Raw genomic sequence first — 19,374 nt, forward strand, 5'->3', positions numbered from 1 at the left:
GCACTTGGTCGGACTCACAGAGATCCTCCTGCCTCTGCCTCCCAAGTGCTGGGATTAAAGGCATGAGCCACCACCACCGGGCCGCGATTATGGTCTTATACTGTATGTGACAGAACTTGTTCTCATGAAAAAAAAATATATGTATATATATATAATATGTATATATATATATACATATATTTTCAATAAATAGTATATGCTTTTGGCTGGAGAGACAGCTTAGCAGTTAAGAGTGCTTGCTATTTTCCCAGATAGCTTAAGTTCAGTTCCCAGCACCCAGGGCTAATGGCTTCAGGTAATCCAAAAATCCCTTCTAGACACAACATTCATGTGCAACGCTCCCCTCATCCCAACCCCACCCCTCCAACCCCCGCCCTGCCTGCAAACACACATACCTACAAGTAAATGAAAATAAAGCTTATAAACCTAAAAAATAATAAAATAAAAACATACATGAAAGCATTTTCAAATTCAGCATATTTTTGCAAGGCACAGTGGCACATTCTTTCAGGGTCAGCACTGACTGGGCAGAAGCTGGCGGATCTCTGCATGGTCCCAAGCCAGCCAGGCCTACAAAATGAGACCCTGTCTAAAGAAAAGGGAGGAGGACAGGACGGTAGGAGGGGGAAGAAAGACGAGGTTGGAAAGAGAGAAGAGCTATTTGCTTTGGAAAAATAACACAGACAGAGCCAAAGGCACAGTAAGCAGCTAAATTCAAAACTTTGCAACTGTGAACATTTTCTCATTTTAAGAAAATCCAGTATCACCAAGTCCAAACTTTTTAAACAAATCAAATAGGTAGCATTTAAGACTCTTGCTTTACAAAAACGCTCCATCCGGAATTTTTGTTTGTTTGTTTTGTGATTAGCCATCTGCTTCTTTACACTCTCCCTACGTGTTTTAGAAAAACATTCTGACTTCAAGGTTCTACTTCGGAAGTAAACGTGGTTTTGACAAAGTTGTGAATCATTCAAAGCAGCCTTGCATCTCGAAAAAAAAAATAATAATAATAAATAGACAAAAACTGCCTTGGAAAACAATGGAAACGCAAGCACTGTTTTAGGAAACCGTCCGCAGCCGCAGCGTGGACCGCGCTGATCCACTCAGGCGCGCAGACAGCAGCAGCCTCAGGGCCGCCTGCCAGGGCCGCGCCCTCCCCGCGGAGGTGGGTCAGCTGATGTTTACGTCCGGGAGGGGTGGGTCCTGATGCTGCAGACGCTCGCTCCTTCCCAGCGCCGGTTGCCCCACCCCAACCTTTCCGGTTTTAGCCAGAGAGAAAGGCTCGCGGCACGTCGTTAGCTGCAGCCCGCCCACAGCCCGCCCCTAAACAAAACAAACCTTGCGCAGGGACTGTCCCGGGCGTGTGGGGGGGGGGGGCCGCCCCTGCGCGCGCGCCCGCCAGGCCCCGCCCCCTCGGGCGGAGACGCGCACGGGCCGGTGGGGGGGGGCGGGCAGGCGCGCGCCCGCGAGCCCCGGGCGCCATTTTGGGTTCTGTCGCCGGGCCGGCGCTCGGTGCTCGCTGCTGTCGGCCGCTGCTCGCCCAGGGCGTCCGGTCCCGGGCGGCGACGACGAGGAGGAGCCGAGGCGAAGGACGCAGCCTGCGCGGGACGGGGGAGGGACGCTTCCCCCCGGCCGGCCGGAGCCGCCAAGGTGGAGCCGCGTCGGCCCCCGGCGCGGGAGCAGCGTCTCGGTGTCGGATGCGGGCGGAGCGCGGGCAGGGGGCCCCGGGAGGCCTCACGTGAGGGCCGCGGCCGCCGCCGCCCGCGCAGCCCGGGGTGGTGTGTGGGGGACGCCGCCCCCGGCAGCAGGTACGGCGGAGGGGGCGGGCGGGGAGGGCGGCGGCGGCCGCCGCGGGCGCGCGCGGGGCGCGACCGGAAGCTCGGGCCGTGTCAACAAGGCGCGGGGCGCGCGCGCGCTCCGGCCCCGCGGGCGGCTCGGCTGCCGGGGCCACTGACGGGCGCTGCCGGGCTCGCCCGCGCCGGTGCGGCTGCCGGGGAGAGCGGAGGCCCCCGAGAGCCAGGCCCGGGAGGCGGGAGCTGCCGCCCGCGCCCAGCGCCCAGGTGGCAAAACTTGGCCAACTTGGGTGCAGCCGCCTGGGGCGCGCTGCAGCCCGGCGCCCCGAGGAAGCAGCCCGGCGCGGGCGTCTGCAAGCGAGAGGTGAGAGCCGGAGTCCGGCGGTTTGTTGCTGGTGGTGTCTGCTCCAGTGGCCCAGATGGGATTAGTTTTCGTTTTGTTTTGTTTTGTTTTTTCCCTTACGCGAAAGGGGTAACTTTTAAAATTCCCCTGAACGCCTTGTAGCAATTATCTGTAGCTCTAAACTCACTCACTCCGGGTTATCCGCATGCCCCCCTCCCGGTTATCTGCATCCCCGCGGAGAGTTAATCTCTTTCATATTGTTCAGTTCTTGTATTGCAGCCGAAGAGTGTGTGTTAGGTTTCCTTCCAATCCAAAGCAAAACACAGGACATAATAGTGGAAATGTAAAGCCAGAGGCGGACCCGTAAAGCTTAGGTACAAATAGAAGGGCTTTTAATTATGTCATGCCCACCAAGTGTCTCAAGACAGTAAGAAAACTTGGACTCTTCGTTGCACTTTATGGGAACATTTGATTAGCTCACTCATCCCTGGTGCTGCTCAACTAGTTGGTAGGCTTCCTTAATTAGGTTGCTTCTTTGGCACTTGATAGAGATACCAGCAAAAGTTCCTGGCTCCGTTGTAGTATATTTGGGTTCCTGAAACACTACAGTAAATCAAAACTGCCAGAGCCCAGGTTTTCTGTGCTGGAAAATCTCATTGATGTTTATTGTCCTGTTTTGGTACTCGATTCTTCTTCCTTCGGTTCAAATATAAAATGCACTTTCACTTCGACTCGAAGCAAGCAGTATAAAACCCACTGCTGTAAACTAGCTGTATACTAGTGAATGCTGTAATCGATTTGTTCAACTTTCTATACAGCAGAGCTTCAAGTGGGGGTGGTTAAAATAGAAAGCATTGGAAGTTTTGAACTGAAAAAGACCAACTTTGAAAAATGATATTTTAGACTTGGTTAGGTGTTCATTCACTAATGTTATTTTCACACTAAATGAGAATAGTACACAGGACATCTTAGCATTTGGCCTTTTGCTTTTCTGTTGCCTCATAAGATTTTTGACATTAATCTCTTAATGCCTTTGACAGTCCCTAGACTTTAGCTGTCATAAACTCATAAGTACTTAATATATACTTTGGTGATCCATATATTCAGTTTACATTTAGATCAAGAACAGTATTTAAAATACCTTAGTGTTGGGTAATTTTATATTGCCCTCTCTGACTCCCTCCCAAATCTGGAGTTGTGTTAAAATACACTACATGTAGAACAGGACTGCGTTGGGAGCAGAAACGGTGGATCTGTGATATCCGGGCCAGCCAGGCTTACTTATCAAGACCCTGCCTCGGGTAAACATTGTGTATGTTTAGAGTTAGCAGGGTATTGTTAAATGACTGTAAGGCTGCCATTTTGTTAGTTTTTAGTTTGAATCTTGACAGTAAAGTGAATGATTTCATCTTTAAGCTCTGGCTTGGGAAGATCTCTCCAGAAGCTGCAGAGCATCCTGTGTGGAAGTAGGAAGACAGTTTCATTCTGTTCTGAATCTTTGGAGGCTGAATCTTTGGAGGTGGAAATTCTCAGTAGATTCCAAGTCCTTGGTAGCAAACTCTTTGTACTTTGACCCAAATTGAAATGCTAAAATTAAAGTTAACCCTTCAGGATAAGCTAAAGTGGGAAAATGGGTCATAATAACAGGTTAACCTCTAGTGGGACACTTTCATTAGTTTTTCTTTTTTAAGATGGCCTTATGGACTGTTCTAACCTTTCTCTGAACACACTTAGAAAATCTATTTTTAGACTCATAATAAGTTTGAGTCTCCCATAAAGCCATCTTGTCATCGCTGCCATTTTGTTTTCTGCGTTCTCTTTCTACTCGAGTAAGCCCTTCTTGTGTGTGTGCATATGTAGTCAGGTGTGGGAACAGTGAAGAACAGTCTGTTCTGTTACTGCACTGCAGGCCTTCTGGACTGACATGACCTGAGGCTGTGCCCTCCCACAGCCTGTTTCTCTTCTCCAGCCCTCAGCCCTCCTCCACAGATTTTTGCCATCTCCTAGATGAGAAAGTCAGTACATGGGCACGTCCTTCACTGCACAGAGGGTTAAGAAATTCTTATGTGCCAATTTGTCACAAGTTAGTTGGCATCACAAGGTATCCTTTTGAGTCTTGCTTGGACCAATGCATTGTTAGAATTTCTCTCTAGAAACAAAGCATTGTAGGTCCTAGACTGAATGGTAAAGTAGTTAGTGTAGAGTGCAATGCACTCAGTCAACTAACAAATTAAAATGTGTCCTTTGGAATGTTGATTACATCATAATGGGTAGAGTCAATTGTATGCAGTATAGAAAGAAAAGAAAAAAAAAAGCTCATTGTTTGCCACTACACTGAATTAGTGCGCTCTACAGCCTTTCTCTGCACCACCACTTCCCGATGGATCGATCACTTACTTGAAAATAAAAGTTAAATTGCCCTTCACATGGAGGTGCAGTCCATGTTCTCCCCACCTCTGTGATGGCTTGCATTCTGGGCTGTTTTCTAAACAGGAGATCAATTGGCTCTCCTTTCAAAGGCCCTAATACTTCACTTCACAAGAACCCTGTATCTTAAGGTCACCGTTTTACAACAGGAACATCTGACAGTCTTGTCCTTTATCCAAAGCCATGAGAGCTGAGACTGAAACCCAGCGAGCTTGGCTTAGAACTTCTAGTACCGTTGACCATGAGAGCAGGTCTTTTCAAGAAGAAAATGGAATACATAGAAAAAACATGAAGGTATCATTCAGGGGGGAAAAAAAGACAGGGAAAACAGAGTGACAATAATGTGCTATGGCAGGAAACCACATTCCAGCTGAAACAAGGCATAGTCAGGGTGGATTGCCTGAAGTATTCAGTCTGTTTTATGCTGTTAGAGGTCGAGCACAGGCCTGGAGCAGTTCAGTAGTTGCTTTCTGTAAGCAGAGGTTGGATGTATGGTGCAATGCTAGCACGTGTCACAGGCTATTTATTCAGTGCAGATCTGTTGACTACCTTTCATCCTCTCTAGACGTTCATTGACCTTGCTGCACTTCAGATGTAAGAACTCAAATATAGTTACCCTTGAGTGACTGAAGAAACTGGAAAGAATCACTATAGGTTCTTTTTTAGTCACTTGAAGTATTGACTACAGCTAACTCCTGAATGTATGTATATCTGTGGGTTACTTAGGTCATAAGTAGTGTTTGAAATCACCTCCGGAGTGTTCATCTCCACTGACACTTTTCACTATATCTTTATATTCTCCTTGAATCGTTGGTTTAGTTCTGCGCATATTTCTGTTTAACTATCCAAATGTCTCAGTGACAGAAAATGAATTGTGATTAGAAGTTAAGTAGGATGGGAAAAAAATAATGAATTTTTCTAAATAGGATGAAACGAGGAGGAAGAGATAGTGACCTTGACTCACCTGAAGAAGGCACTGCAGAGAAACCTAAGAAACTGAGGACTGCACATGAATGTTCTCAACCTTGTGATTGGGGTAATCTGCTGCAGGACATTATTCTCCAGGTTTTTAAGTACTTGCCTCTTCTTGATCGGGCTCATGCTTCCCAAGTGTGCCGGAATTGGAATCAGGTGTTTCACATGCCTGACTTGTGGAGATGTTTTGAATTTGAACTGAATCAGCCAGCTACATCTTACTTGAAAGCTACACATCCAGAGCTGATCAAACAGATTATTAAAAGGCATTCAAACCATCTACAGTATGTCAGCTTCAAGGTAATACTTTAAGTCAGTCTGTTAAAAAAATAAAATAGTGGCTTTAATATTCTAACCAATACAACTTCTTATGTCTTTAAAATACTTGACTTTTTAGGGAAAGTGCTTAAAGTTTAAAAATTATTGCACGCCTTAGAAACCATTGTAAATAATTTTTAATATCTGCTAGAACTAAAATATTCCTTTACGATTAATTACTTAAAAGAACAAAAGCAGTCACTGAGTATAATTTGGCTGAAGTTTTAACTGTGAATGGTTGGCAACAAATTTGAGGAAGGAGAAATATACAACTAACATTAAGGCAGTGGCTCCCACTCTCTGGGTTTGACATCTTTGCAGGGTCACATGAGATACCCTACTTATTGACACATTCATTACAGTTCATGACAGTATCAACACTACAGTTATGAAGTAGCAATGAAATAATGTTATGGTTTGCGGTCACCACAGCATGAGGCAGTATCACAAAGGTTGGGGAGGACGTACTTGCTTTTTTTTTCTAATCTACTAGTGATACTGCTTTTGTTTCATTTTGTTTTTCAAGACGGTCTGTCAGTGTAGCCCTGGTTGTCCTAGGACTCACTCTGTAGACCAGACTGGCCTTGAACTGAGAGATCTATCTGCCTCTACCTTCAGAGTGCTGGGATAAAAGGTGTGCGTCGCCGCCACCACCGCCCAGCAAGGGTTTTTCATTTTGATATGTTTTATTTTGATATGTTTATATTAAAAAATACATTAAAGATGGTATGTATATAAGCGAACTAGTTTGAGTGTACTTTAGAGGAAGCAGAAGAGGAAGATTGCTTCATTTCAGGGCTACAAGGGGCATGTAAGAACATGTGTCATGGTGAGATAAGTCAGAACGTGTGTCATGGAGAGATGAATGAGAACATGTGTCATGATGAGATGAGTGAGGACACGTGTCATGGAGAGGTGAGTGAGACCATGTATCATGAAGAGATGATTGAGACCATGTGTCATGGAGAGGTGAGTGAAGGAAGGTGGTATTTGGAGATTTGAAGAGTATTACATGAAATCACAGGAGCTTGCGTGAGAACAGGGTTTATCGTGTATTTTGGGATGCTTAACACCAATTTTTTCCGTAACAATTAAAATTATTGTAGAAAGGTGAAAATGCCAGGCTTGGTTACTCATACATGTAACTTTAGGACTGGGGAGTCTGAGGCAAGAGAATCAACAATTTGAGGCCTGATTTAGACAGCAAGCATACTGCAGAGAGTATTCTGGCCTTTCCTGATGATAGTTAAGTGCTCACTGTAGGCTGAAGAAAACTTCCAGCCAGGGTTATTAATCCAAAGCAGTGCTCCTCACACTAAGCTCAGTAGCCTCACCAAGGGGGGTGTAAAGGCAGATCTTGCACATCCCACTCACCAACTTTATAATTCGGATGATTTGGTTTAGGCATTAGAATTTGCATGTCTTCAGTACCCAGATGATTTTTGTGTGGTCTGGGACCCTCGTTTTGATAACTGTAATTTGTGCATTATTTTCCCACATGATAGCACTTAAGAGCTCCTTTGTAATAACAGTAAAACACAAATTTTTTTGGAAGTAAAAGTTATGGTGTTTAACATTTTTAGTCTAGAGATACTCTTTTATAACCCTTCAGGTATTGGTGTTTGGATCTATTATCCTTTTCTTCAGGAACTAAACAGCAACCTCTATTTTGGCTCAGTTTATTTTGTGCTTGTTGCGTTGGACCTCTTACTTTATTCTAATGCATCTTTCTATTCAGAACACTGAAGAATTTCAAATTTCAGGTTGTGTGGTTCATCTGAACATTCTAAATGACATTAGTTTCTTCAGGTGTCTTGAAACAGTTCATAATAGAGATTGTTTACATGTGTAGTTTGATTTACTAAAGTACAAATTACTACCTAAAGACGAAATTGATTCCTTTTGTACAGTTACTTTCAAATAAATCAAGCTAATCTTTCAGTACTAAATAAGTAAATATACATAGAAATTATAATGTGAAAGTTAGACTCAGGTTATGTGGAGAGATGATTAAATATGACTGTCCTTTAAATGATAATGCACTGATTAATAACTGCATTTCTTGCTTTTATAAAATTAAGCTATTCAAAGAGAAATGTGGCTGTTCCATGAGTAAGACATAACTTTCTTTCTAAGGTGGACAGCAGCAAAGAATCAGCTGAAGCAGCTTGTGACATACTATCGCAGCTTGTTAATTGTTCCTTAAAAACACTTGGACTTATTTCGACGGCTCGGCCAAGCTTCATGGATCTACCAAAGGTATCAGCTACCTTGTTTTATTCCCTTTTGCAGAGAATTCCCATGAAAGCCCCAGCATTGTTAGTATTAACAGTGAGAGGATAGCAAGGCAGTATGTGTAATGGAGTTCTGGTTACTGTTTGCAGTATTAAAAATAGTATTTAGAATACACTTTTAAAGAGTTTTTAATGGGAGGCAGAGGCAGGCAATCTCTGTGGTTCAAGGCCAGCCTGGTATACAGAGCTAGTTCCATGGCAGCCAGGACTACTACACAGAGAAACTCTCAAAAACAACCAAAAACCAAAAATAATTTTTCATGTGTATGAGTGTTCTGTTTGCATGTATGTGTACCTCATGTGTGTCTGATGCCTGGGAAGGCCAGAAGAAGGTGTCAGATTCCCTGGAACTGGAGTTCCAGGCAGGAGCTGCTGTGTGGGTCCTAGTAACAAACCTGAGTCTTTTGCTAGAGCAGCAAGTAGTTTGAATTGTTGAGCCATCTCTCCAGCAGCAGTAAAACATGAAGTGAAGCGTTACTATGCTCTTCATTGGTATAGTAAAAGAATAAGTGAATTTACATAAGATTAGGTAGTGCAGGTGCTAATAGAAATGTAAAACTAACCATATCAGAAAGAAAAAAAAAGAGGCTTCTTTCTGAGCCTTAGAACAGATTGTTGAAATTGAGAAAGCAGGAATGCCAGTCTTGAGCAAGTAGATCCTGATTATTATCTAAACCCTTTTGGGAAATGTATGAAAAGGGTATTTTTGAGCAAAGTTAATGTCAGTATACCTTGAGTTAGCTTACAAATCATATTTCAAACTGTTTATTCTTAACTGTGTTAGTCCTATGCATAATTAAGGAGTAGTCTCTACCATATAACTGTTCCTTTTAAAACTTGGTTTTTTTACATGTTGTGTGTGTGCATTCACATGTGGAGGTCAGGGGACAGCTTACAGGGATCCGTTCTCCTTCTGCCTTGTGGGTTCCAGGGTTTGAACTTGGGTTGTAAGGCTTGGGGCAAGTGCATGCGAGTGTGATGCTGAGAATCACACCTATGGCCTGACCAGTGTCCTACCACTGAGCCACATCCCCAGACCAGCTAGCAGCAATGACTTTTTTTGTAAGTATACCACAAAGTAAAATATGACTTACTAATTTTTGTTTTATGTGCGTGAGCGTATGAGCACCACGTATGTGCCTGGTACCCATGGAGGCCAGAACAGCACATTGGATCCCAAGAACTGGAGTTGCAGAGAGTTGTGAGCTGCCATGTGGGTGCTGGGAACTGAACGCAGGTCCTCTGGAAGAGCAGCCAGTGCTCTTAGCTGATGAGCCATTTTTCCAGCACCAGAATACAGATACTCACTTCACAGTTCGTTTTACTAAAGTGATTCAGGATATGAGTTTTAACTAGTTAGGTGATTGTTCCAATTGAATAGCAGAACTAAATAAAACACTATGATTTCAAAATCTCTATAAGTTTCATTAATTTTGTATGTTTTCAGATAGATTATTTTCTTGTGAGGGAAGAAGGAAGATGGAGCAGGGAATCTGTTTAACATTTTAAGACTCAAGTAGCCGCTGAGTCTTGGCTCTAGCTGTGCAGTTGGACTCCACTCCTCTTCTGTAGACCTGTCCAGAGGCTGCCCAGGGCCTTGTGTTAAATAAGTTACATGTAGTTCCATCTTCAAGCCTCATGGGAAAGGAAATGCTCTGAGTTGGTATTTTACATACCTGCCATAATGTATTTTAAAAATGTGAAATAAATAGCATTAACCATATTATAAAGCATGTTGAACATAATTTTATTTTTTATTGTCTGGGGCTCTCAGTTTGCATGTTTGTAGTGCTAATTTAAGAAATGTTGATGTAGCTGGAACTGCCTCAGATGCTTATTGTTCTTTTTTGCTTTTTTTTCTCCCTCTTTTTTTTTTTTTTGTTTTTGTTTTTGTTTTGTTTTGTTTTTGTTTTTTTTTTGTAGAAAAGATTGAAGTAAGGTGTTCCTATATTTTGGCTATCCTGAACAGAAGAGAAAAATAGAAGAAATGCATGTAACCATAGCTAAATCAGGACAATGAGGAAAGACGTTAGCAAGCAGTCATGGGCTTAATAGTAAAGAACTGTGATCATGGAAGATGTAGTTGAGTTTGAAATGAAGATACTGTGGCATTAATGCATAAGTTATTTAATCAAGATTTCAGAAATCAGTTGTTTAGACACAGTAAGGAAAAAGCAAGTTAAGGACTGTGACCAAGGAGGCTGTATTTGCTTGTATTCATTGTCTGTCAGCATGGTTTTGTCCACTGACCCTGCTGTGGAGAATTTTCAAAGGTAGGTTCAGGGTGAGCTTGCCTCTGTGAACACGTGTGGAATCATGTGTTGATCTTCCTTTGTTTTCCCAAATATTTGCCCATTGATTACAGCTTAACTCTGATTCAAAGTCATGTACTTTAAATGTGCTGAAATTCTCGTTTCTATAGCGATTCCCTTTGATGAGATAAATCTCTGTTCAACAGATTGATGTATATAAGAAGTTCAGGGCTGTCCTCTAGTATTTATAAGTGAAATACATTAAAATCAAGGCTTTTTGTTTTGTTTTTTTTTTTTTTTTTTTTTTTTTTGGTTTTTCGAGACAGGGTTTCCCTGTATTGCTGTATCTGTCGAGCAGGCTGGCCTCAAACTCAACAGAGATCCATCTGCCCCTGCCTCCCGAGGGCTGCCACAAACGCCCAACTTAAAATTAAGTCTTGAGAATCTCTTAGATACAGTGTTTTGAGAGGGTTATAAATTTGGGGTTTCTAAATGATTCTGATTGTTTTAAGATTTTGTATGTGTTTCCATAGTCCAGTTGAGTTGATAATTGACTTCAGTCTTGATGATGGTGGTACTAGTTTCTGTGTTTATGTTCTTTGCTATGTATTGCAATGTATAGGACATTAGCTTCCAAATACATGTGACTGTTTGAGAGACTCAGTCTGGGTTCCTGGTTTCCTCTTTGATCTTACTGAGGTTGCTGTGATTTAGAAACATTCTGAGGCTTGAAGTGACATTTTCTTCCACAGGTACAAAAGGCTTTTCTCTGAGATGAAAATTAGTTCCCTCTTACACTTTGGTAACCTTGTGAGGGGGTGCTGCCTTTTAATAAATTTGAAATCCCTCATTGGCAGCAGAGAGCCATATCTAACATTGTAAGGTGTTATTCCTAAAGAACTGAAACAGTGTGTTAATCTTTTGTCTTTCAGTCTCACTTTATCTCTGCACTGACAGTTGTGTTTGTAAACTCCAAATCCCTGTCCTCACTTAAGATAGATGACACCCCAGTAGATGATCCATCCCTTAAAGTGCTAGTGGCCAACAACAGTGACACACTCAAGCTGCTAAAGATGAGCAGCTGCCCTCATGTCTCTCCAGCAGGTATGTCATGTCTCTACCAGACACACTTTAGTAAACTGTATTGCTTTTTAAATTAAGAAAATTGTTTGTTTAATCTGTCAGTGAACTTGTAAATCAGCAAACCATATCTTCCTCTGCATAACAATGTTCAGTATCCTAATAACAATAGGGTAGTATCTGCAGTAATCCATCTTAGACTGACTTCATCCTATTTTCTAATCATTTCATGTGGTAAATTGAGTATAATATGTTCTAGAAAATGAAAAACAGAGTTTATTAGCTACTCCTTGCTGGGGCAGAATATCTGATAAAGCAACTTATGGATGAGTTGAAGAGTCTAATTTGGCTCACAGTTGAAGGGTGCTGGTCAGTATGTGAGGACAGTACGGTGCAGGAGCATGAGGTAGCTGGTCCATCTGTACACCTCAGGCCTTACCCAGCCAGGCTCCAGTCCTGAAAGTTCACAGCCTTCCAAACCAGCACTAATAGCTGGGGACCAAATGTTTAAGCATGAGTTTATGACGTAGAGACATTTTCAAACCACAAGGCAACACTCTGAGGTCAAAGTTGATAACTGTAATTGAGCTCCAGGTGTTTGGGTCAGAACAGTCCCGTAATTCTCACTATTAGAGGGGAAGAGGTGATGTGAATCTTACTGCCTTTTGGAGAGAATGTTCTTTAAAACCTAAATTCAAGGCTAGCCTGGTCTACAGAGCGAGTTCCAGGACAGGCTCCAAAGCCACAGAGAAACCCTGTCTCAAAAAACAAAAAAAACCCTCAGATTTTAGAAATAGCATTATTAAAGGTCTTTCCAACTACTTTTATGTAGAATTTTCCAAGTTTGATGTTATTTAAATTACAAGTGATTTGTACTGAAAAGTAAGTATAAACATGATTTTCATACTTGCCGCTGCTTCATTGCTGACTCCTCCCACTTTTGGAACCCTCCCTGTCTTTAGCTGTGCTGTTCTGCAGTTTTTCTATGTTTATGTTTGTTTTCTTGCCATAGCAAAGGGTTGAAATTCCCTCAAAGATATGGTTTACTGCTGAATGGAAGGCACTTTTTCTAACGTCACCCACAAAGAGGGTCTTAGTGATTGGAATAGCTAGACCTACTATTGTATTTACCTGGTCGTCTCAACCTCTTCTAGATAATCAACTGGAAGCATTACAAAATAGAAACTAAGGAGAGGCTACTAGGCGTTGACAGCTATTTTCTGTGTGACCTTGATCACATTTTATTGTGTGCTGTGAGGCTGAGATCCATCTTCTATAGCTCTATAGTTAGTGTTCAAGGTCCAGTGCACCCTGACCTCCGCCTATCTTGTTTGTTCCCCACTCATGTGTCTTAAGAGCTGTGAGCACGGAGGAGCTGGAGTTGTTGCTTTTGACCTTCCAGGGTAGCCGGGACACTGTGCCTCGTGACATTCTTTAAAAATTATTCAACCTACTCATCAGTATATCATTATCATAAAACTGATATTAGAAAGGGATTTATGAACCATATAGTTTACAATCATGTAAAATGGACGATTTATTGGCCTTCAGTGTGCTGACTTGTGTTCAAAAGAAGCATAGCTATCACACCCTAAAAACTCAACTACCCCATCCCACCCAGTCCTAGGCAGCCACTACTGCATTTTCTTTTTCTGCAGTTTGTCTATACTGGGTAGTTCCTATACATGGAATTGTATCGTGTGTGTGTGTCTGTGTCTGTCTGTCTGCCTGGTTTGTTACTTAGCATGTTTTTCACATTGTTTGTACTGTATAATGAATTAGAATTTCATTCCTTATTGTTGCTGTGTAGTATTCATTATATGTTTATAGCACATTTATTGTTGACGGGATTGTTTTCAACCTTTTGAGTAAAACAGGTAATGCTTATATGAAAAGTCACATATTTTTGTGTGGTCATGATTCTCTTGGTGTACGTCTAGCTAGTTATAGGGTTGCCAACAAGTCATATAGTAGCTACTACCCACTTGAGGAAGTGTCCAACATGTCAAACACTGACTCTAGGATAGTTCAGTTACTAGAGCAACAAGAGGTGGCAGATCAATAGACAAAGATATTTTCTGCAAGTTCCAAACCGCAGATGTTAGGATTTTCCAGAATAAAAGTGATTAAACCCAAAATACAGGGTGAAAGTAGAGAATTGCCATTGTCTATTCCTTTTATATATCTTTACCAGTGCGTTTTATCTTTTGTATTATACCCATCCTAGTTTGTGTACCAGTATGATTTGGGTTTTGATGCGCATGTGTGCACACACCCTATCCCATCCCTACCCTTCCAGGCCTTTCTCTCTCTTGGAACTCACTGTATAATCCAGGTTAGCGCTCAGCTCAGGGTGGTCCTCCTACCTGCGCTTCCCAGTTCTGGGGTTACATGCACGAAACAATTGTCTAGATGCATGTTCTTGATAATTTTGTTTCGTACAGGTTCTCCATATATAGCCCTGGGTAGCCTGGACCTCAGTATGTAGATCAGGCTGGTCTTGAACTCTCAAGAGTTCCTGAGTGCTGCTGGAATTAAAGCTTGTGCTACCATGCCCTGCTATTTGATGACTTTTTTTTTCCATGTGTTTACTGGCTATTTCTGTTTCTTCTGGGAAAAATGTCTACTTGGGTTTTTAACCTATATTTTTCCTTTGCTTATTTTAAAAATTGCTTTTTATTATTGATTTATGCTTGTCATTATGTTGTTATCATGGAAATGTCCATAACTAGTGTCTCTCTAGCTGCATAGCTAATTACATATGCAATAGCTTATACCACCACCTGATATCAGTTCCACAGTTTTGGAAGGCAGACTTGTAGGCAGGTCTCCCATGGCTTCTGTGCCTAGCATCATAGCCTAGACTCAGTGTCTGTCAGGCTGGACTCTTGATCTGGAACCCCAGAAAAAAAGTCCACTTCATTCACTCTCATATTGTAGGTGAGTTTGTGTTTTTGAGGTTGTTGCACTGACATCTTTTTCTCACTCACACTTTGTGTGGTGGGGGATGGTCCCAATTCATGTCTACTTGCTTATTTATTTACTTTTACTTATTATGTATGAAAAAATCATTTGATACTATTAACATGAATTTATCTAAAACTTGCTTGTCATAAAGCTAGCAGTTAACATTTTGAGTTCCATTTGTGCTCTGACTCTTCCCTTTCTAAAAGAGCTCATGATTAGGATTATCTCTATAATTTATTTCATAAGGGCAGTTGTGTCATATAGTGCAATGATAGGCAAGGTATCACTTGCCAGGTCACAGAGATGAGGGAGTGGATCTTGGGAAGGAAAGGGCATTTGAGAGTTTCGGCTGGGGCAGCTGCTGTGATAGTTTTTCTTGTTTGCATCTTTGCAGTTTTCTTAATGTTTTCTTTTTGCATTAGGTTTTTGGATGTTGCCGAGATGTGGTTAGGTTGTTTGGGATGGCTAGGGCATGTATCAAAGTGTGTGTGTCCTAGAAGAACATAAATTTGCAGTGACTGAGTAGTGGCACAGAGAGGCTCTTAATCTGACTGTGTCAAGTCTTTATTTGGAGGGTCACTTTGTCCCTGTTCTGATTATATTGCCCATTTCCATCCTCTGCTGTAAAATTGTACTTTATTAATGGGTTTCTTGAGATTTCTTAAGCAGTAATTAAGTGCATGGACTTACAGTCTGTTTTGTATCCTAACTTTGCTGTCTTTAGCTTTAGTTGTCTCTACTTTGAACTAGAATACTAATTTATAATTTAGTTCCTTAGATCTTGAGTATTTAGGTAAATATATTTAGTACCTTCCATAACTTATGAAATAAATAGTAACGAAAATATGTATGTTTTGTAAGTCCTTCCTGTTTCTAAATGTTAAGTACGGGATTGAATTTTTGTAGCCTGATTGAAATGTTGGATAGTTTAGAGTGACATTTTGGAGCAAAATTCTATAAATCCTCTTTGGAGATCAAATATTGACCTTTGATAAAGTCATCTGTTGTGAGGATAATAGTTTGGGTGAGTTTGTCTGGAGTATGGGAACTGTTATCTTTAACTCATTTTAGAGTGATAGTTTCATATTTCCTAGACACTTGGCAAGCTTATTAGTACTGTTAGTCGTTAAACAATAACCATTTGATGAAATTTTTAGGATTACATTCATGTTTTCATATCATTTCTTTTTTTTTTTATTTTACATGTCGATCCCAGTTCCCTCTCCCTCCCTCCCTCTTACCCTCTCCCCCCCCCCCACACATGCACCCTGACCACCCATTACATTCTTAATTTTGGACACTATCCTCTAGTTTTTGTTCCAGTTGTGTGTGGAATATCTCCCCCCCATCCCCCTCCCCCCCCCCCACACACACACGCATCCTGACAGAGTTTCTCTGTATTGCCTTGGAGCCTGTCCTGGAAGTAGCTCTGTAGACCAGGCTGGCCTCGAACTCACAAGGTCCGCCTGCCTCTGCCTCCTAAGTGCTGGGATTAAAGGCATGCATCACCAACACCCAGCTAGTGTAGAAGTTTTCTTAAGCTGTAAATTTAGTGTAATGATTTTTTTTTATATATAATATGGCAGCTGACACTCCAAAATACTGAATTTGAAGCCAACCCTGGGGTACATAGTGGGTTCTGAATAAGGATCAAACAAAAACTTGGTTATGGCATGTTTTTAAAATTATAATTACAGTTTTCTTAAGTTACAAATGAGCAACAAAGATATAGAATTGGTTTCATATTATAAACAATAAGAGTAAGTGTTAACTTTTCTAACTCATTATCACAACTAAATTTCAAAAATTGCATTCATTAGTGAAAAAGGAAATATGACTTTTATAGGACATGTCCTTGATTAAGCATTTGAACAGATAAAGTGTACAAAACCATATAAATAACTGGGCTTTTTTTCTTCCAAGGTATTCTTTGTGTGGCTGATCAGTGTCATGGCTTACGAGAATTGGCCCTGAACTACCATTTGCTGAGTGATGAATTGTTGCTCGCACTGTCTTCTGAAAAGCACGTTCGCTTAGAACATTTGCGCATTGATGTTGTCAGTGAGAACCCCGGACAGACACATTTTCATACCATTCAGAAGAGCAGCTGGGATGCCTTCATCAAACACTCACCCAAAGTGAACTTAGTGATGTATTTTTTTTTATACGAAGAAGAATTTGACCCATTCTTTCGTTATGAAATACCTGCCACTCATCTTTACTTTGGGAGATCAGTAAGCAAAGATGTGCTTGGCCGTGTGGGCATGACCTGCCCGAGACTAGTGGAACTGGTGGTGTGTGCCAATGGGTTACGGCCCCTTGATGAAGAGTTAATTCGCATTGCAGAACGTTGCAAAAATTTGTCAGCTATTGGGCTGGGGGAATGTGAAGTCTCATGTAGTGCCTTTGTTGAGTTTGTGAAGATGTGTGGGGGCCGCCTGTCTCAGTTGTCCATTATGGAAGAAGTGTTAATTCCTGACCAAAAGTATAGTTTGGAGCAGATTCACTGGGAAGTGTCTAAGCATCTTGGCAGGGTGTGGTTTCCAGACATGATGCCTACTTGGTAAGGATTGCATGATATGGGGCATGATGAATAAATAGCACCTTAATTTTAAGAAACTGTATTATAATAAAAGTGTATTTGCTCTAGTTCTGATATAATTCTACTACTTTGTGGCACAGAAATCTGGTGTCTTCGGTGAGCTTATGATGAATGATGTTTGTTGGAAGGCCTACAGTTTGAGTCAGGTGATTCCTTTTTTTTTTTTTTTTTTTTTGTAGTCTAACCACAATCAAACGTTTAAAATTTAAAAGAAAACTTGGTTTCATATTTGAAAGTAATATTCACTTATGAAAATGAGATAGTTCATAGTCTGAAGGAAACAACCTGGATTTCCTAATATCTAAGAAGTATACTAACAGGCTTTCTGAAATGTTCTCTATGCATTTTTTTCTTTTTAATGTAAACTTGACATTTTAGGGTCTTCAGTTATAAGTACACCTGTTATAAGGTGTTGAATATAGCTCAGGAAAGTGAGCGTTTTGTGAGAGAAATGTATGGTATAGCTCATAAGAGGTTGGTTAAATGTTTCAAGTGGTATGGAACTTTTGAAAATTAAGATATAAATATCAGAGTCCTTAGAACACTAGTAAATGCTGCAGTGGTTGTTAAGTGGCACTCAGAGCCAGGCTCAACCCTGAAGAAAGCAGTGGGAGAGAGGAGAGGCAGGGTTTAGCTTTGTGTGAACCTTAGATTTTCTCTGTAATGTGCTAAACCATGTGAGTTCTTTCCTGTTACAGAACTAATGTTTGTGGTGCCTGGGGCATTGTATATAAAGGAATGGTTTAATCTTTTTTTTTTTTAAGTCTTTGTTTAAACTAGTTTTAATTATTACACAATTTAAATGAAAATCCTACTTAAAAACCAATTTGAAATAATTAAAAATAGAACTGTTTTTATGAAAGAATGTTAGTCTCCGGTGAATTTTAGTAATGGATTATGCTTTAATTTTGGAATTACATAGCTACAATACAACTTAAAAAATAAAAAGGAGTATCTGTACAGTTCAGAAACACTAAATTTTATATATATATAATATATATAAGTTCAAAATAATTTTTGAGTAAATATTACTCAGTGAACTGGAACATTTTAATAGAAAAATATCTGCAGTTTTGTGTTGTATTTTATATTATTTAAGTTATGTAGCTTTTCATATTACTTTCATATGAATAAAGGTAAATTCTACTAGAATGTAAAAAAAATACTAAGTTTTGTTTATATATAGTTTTTGTTTTCAGATATTGTATGATCTTGGATTCTGGGCACTAGTGAAATTAGAAGGGAATTTACCCCAGCAGACAGAGTACTTCAGTGTCTGAAATGGCTCTCTTCAGTAGTGTGACTTTTAGTAAGTACCCTGATAGTTACCGAAACTAACAGTCTTAAAAACAGATGAGCTTCCTGAGAATAAAACAAAATGTGGCTTTCTATACAATTCAAAACTGATGGTTTTCTTTCAGCCACATACGAATAAGAAGAAAAAGACGGGCTAGGGCTCAGCATTAAAAGCAGGGTTAGAATGTTTCCCTCTTTCTAAATAGTAAGAGGACTTTGTACAGGAATACTTTTGCTAGTTGGTTTCTTCTTCTTCTTTTTTTTTTTTTTTTTTCCCCCAACTTTGGAAAATGGATTTGATGGTCTATAATTAGTTTTACTAACCAAAGGTTTATTTGAAAACTTAAACTTTTGTACAAATTGAATTACATGCTTGAATACTTTAAGTCACTTTATAAGCAAAATGCATAGCACTTAATTTGTTTATACTGTAAAATATATGTTAAATGGTTTTATCAATTTGAGAATAAAGATAGTTACTAATGCTGTTGTATTTTTATAACTTTAAAGAACTAATCAAATATATATTACAAAGCTATGATTTTTAGCTTCAGAGGTGTTTAAACATATAGACTGGCTTGTTTGAAGACACAAGATTAGGGACATTGAATTTGTTCTTGTGCTCTAGTAACTATGAAATTTAAAATGAAAATGATTCATGATTAAAAATAAAGACTAGGTTCTTTATGTATTTAGAATAAAAGCTATCCTCTACTTAGAAATATGACTTTCAGGGTCCAAGAGATGGAGCAGTGGCTAAAAGCTGGTGAATACTCTTGACAGGTTTTAGCACCATCTTACCACAACCATCTGATGCCTCTGACCCCATGGGCACCTGCATTCACTTACATGTTCATACTCCCAGAAGCCACATTAATTAAAACATAGGAATATATTTTTTTAAGTTTTTAAAGAGTTTCTTTTAAGCCATCCATATTGGACATCTGTGTAAGAATAGTTTTTACACCATAGAAATTATTGTAATCTACTATCTTAAATAGATTTCAGGAAACAGGACCAGTTTAGT

General features: G+C 40.5%; 1 protein-coding gene across 2 annotated transcripts; it reads left to right on the plus strand.

Moving 5' to 3' along the window:
• The first annotated feature begins 1,724 nt into the window (after positions 1–1,724).
• Fbxl3 (F-box and leucine rich repeat protein 3) lies at positions 1,725–17,098 on the plus strand. Of its 2 annotated transcripts, none has more exons than XM_051195274.1 (5): positions 1,725–1,808; positions 5,490–5,838; positions 7,993–8,115; positions 11,335–11,506; positions 16,373–17,098. In XM_051195274.1, the coding sequence occupies exons 2-5, from the start codon at positions 5,491–5,493 to the stop codon at positions 17,014–17,016; spliced, it is 1,287 nt and encodes a 428-aa protein (XP_051051231.1). In that variant the 5' UTR covers positions 1,725–1,808; position 5,490; the 3' UTR covers positions 17,017–17,098. The 2 variants fall into 2 exon arrangements, with proteins under 2 accessions (XP_051051231.1, XP_051051230.1); XM_051195273.1 differs by lacking the exon at positions 1,725–1,808 and adding an exon at positions 2,138–2,157.
• The last annotated feature ends 2,276 nt before the right edge of the window (positions 17,099–19,374 follow it).

The sequence above is a fragment of the Phodopus roborovskii genome, unplaced genomic scaffold (genome assembly GCF_943737965.1).
Source record: "Phodopus roborovskii unplaced genomic scaffold, PHOROB, whole genome shotgun sequence".
Lineage (NCBI taxonomy): Eukaryota > Metazoa > Chordata > Mammalia > Rodentia > Cricetidae > Phodopus > Phodopus roborovskii.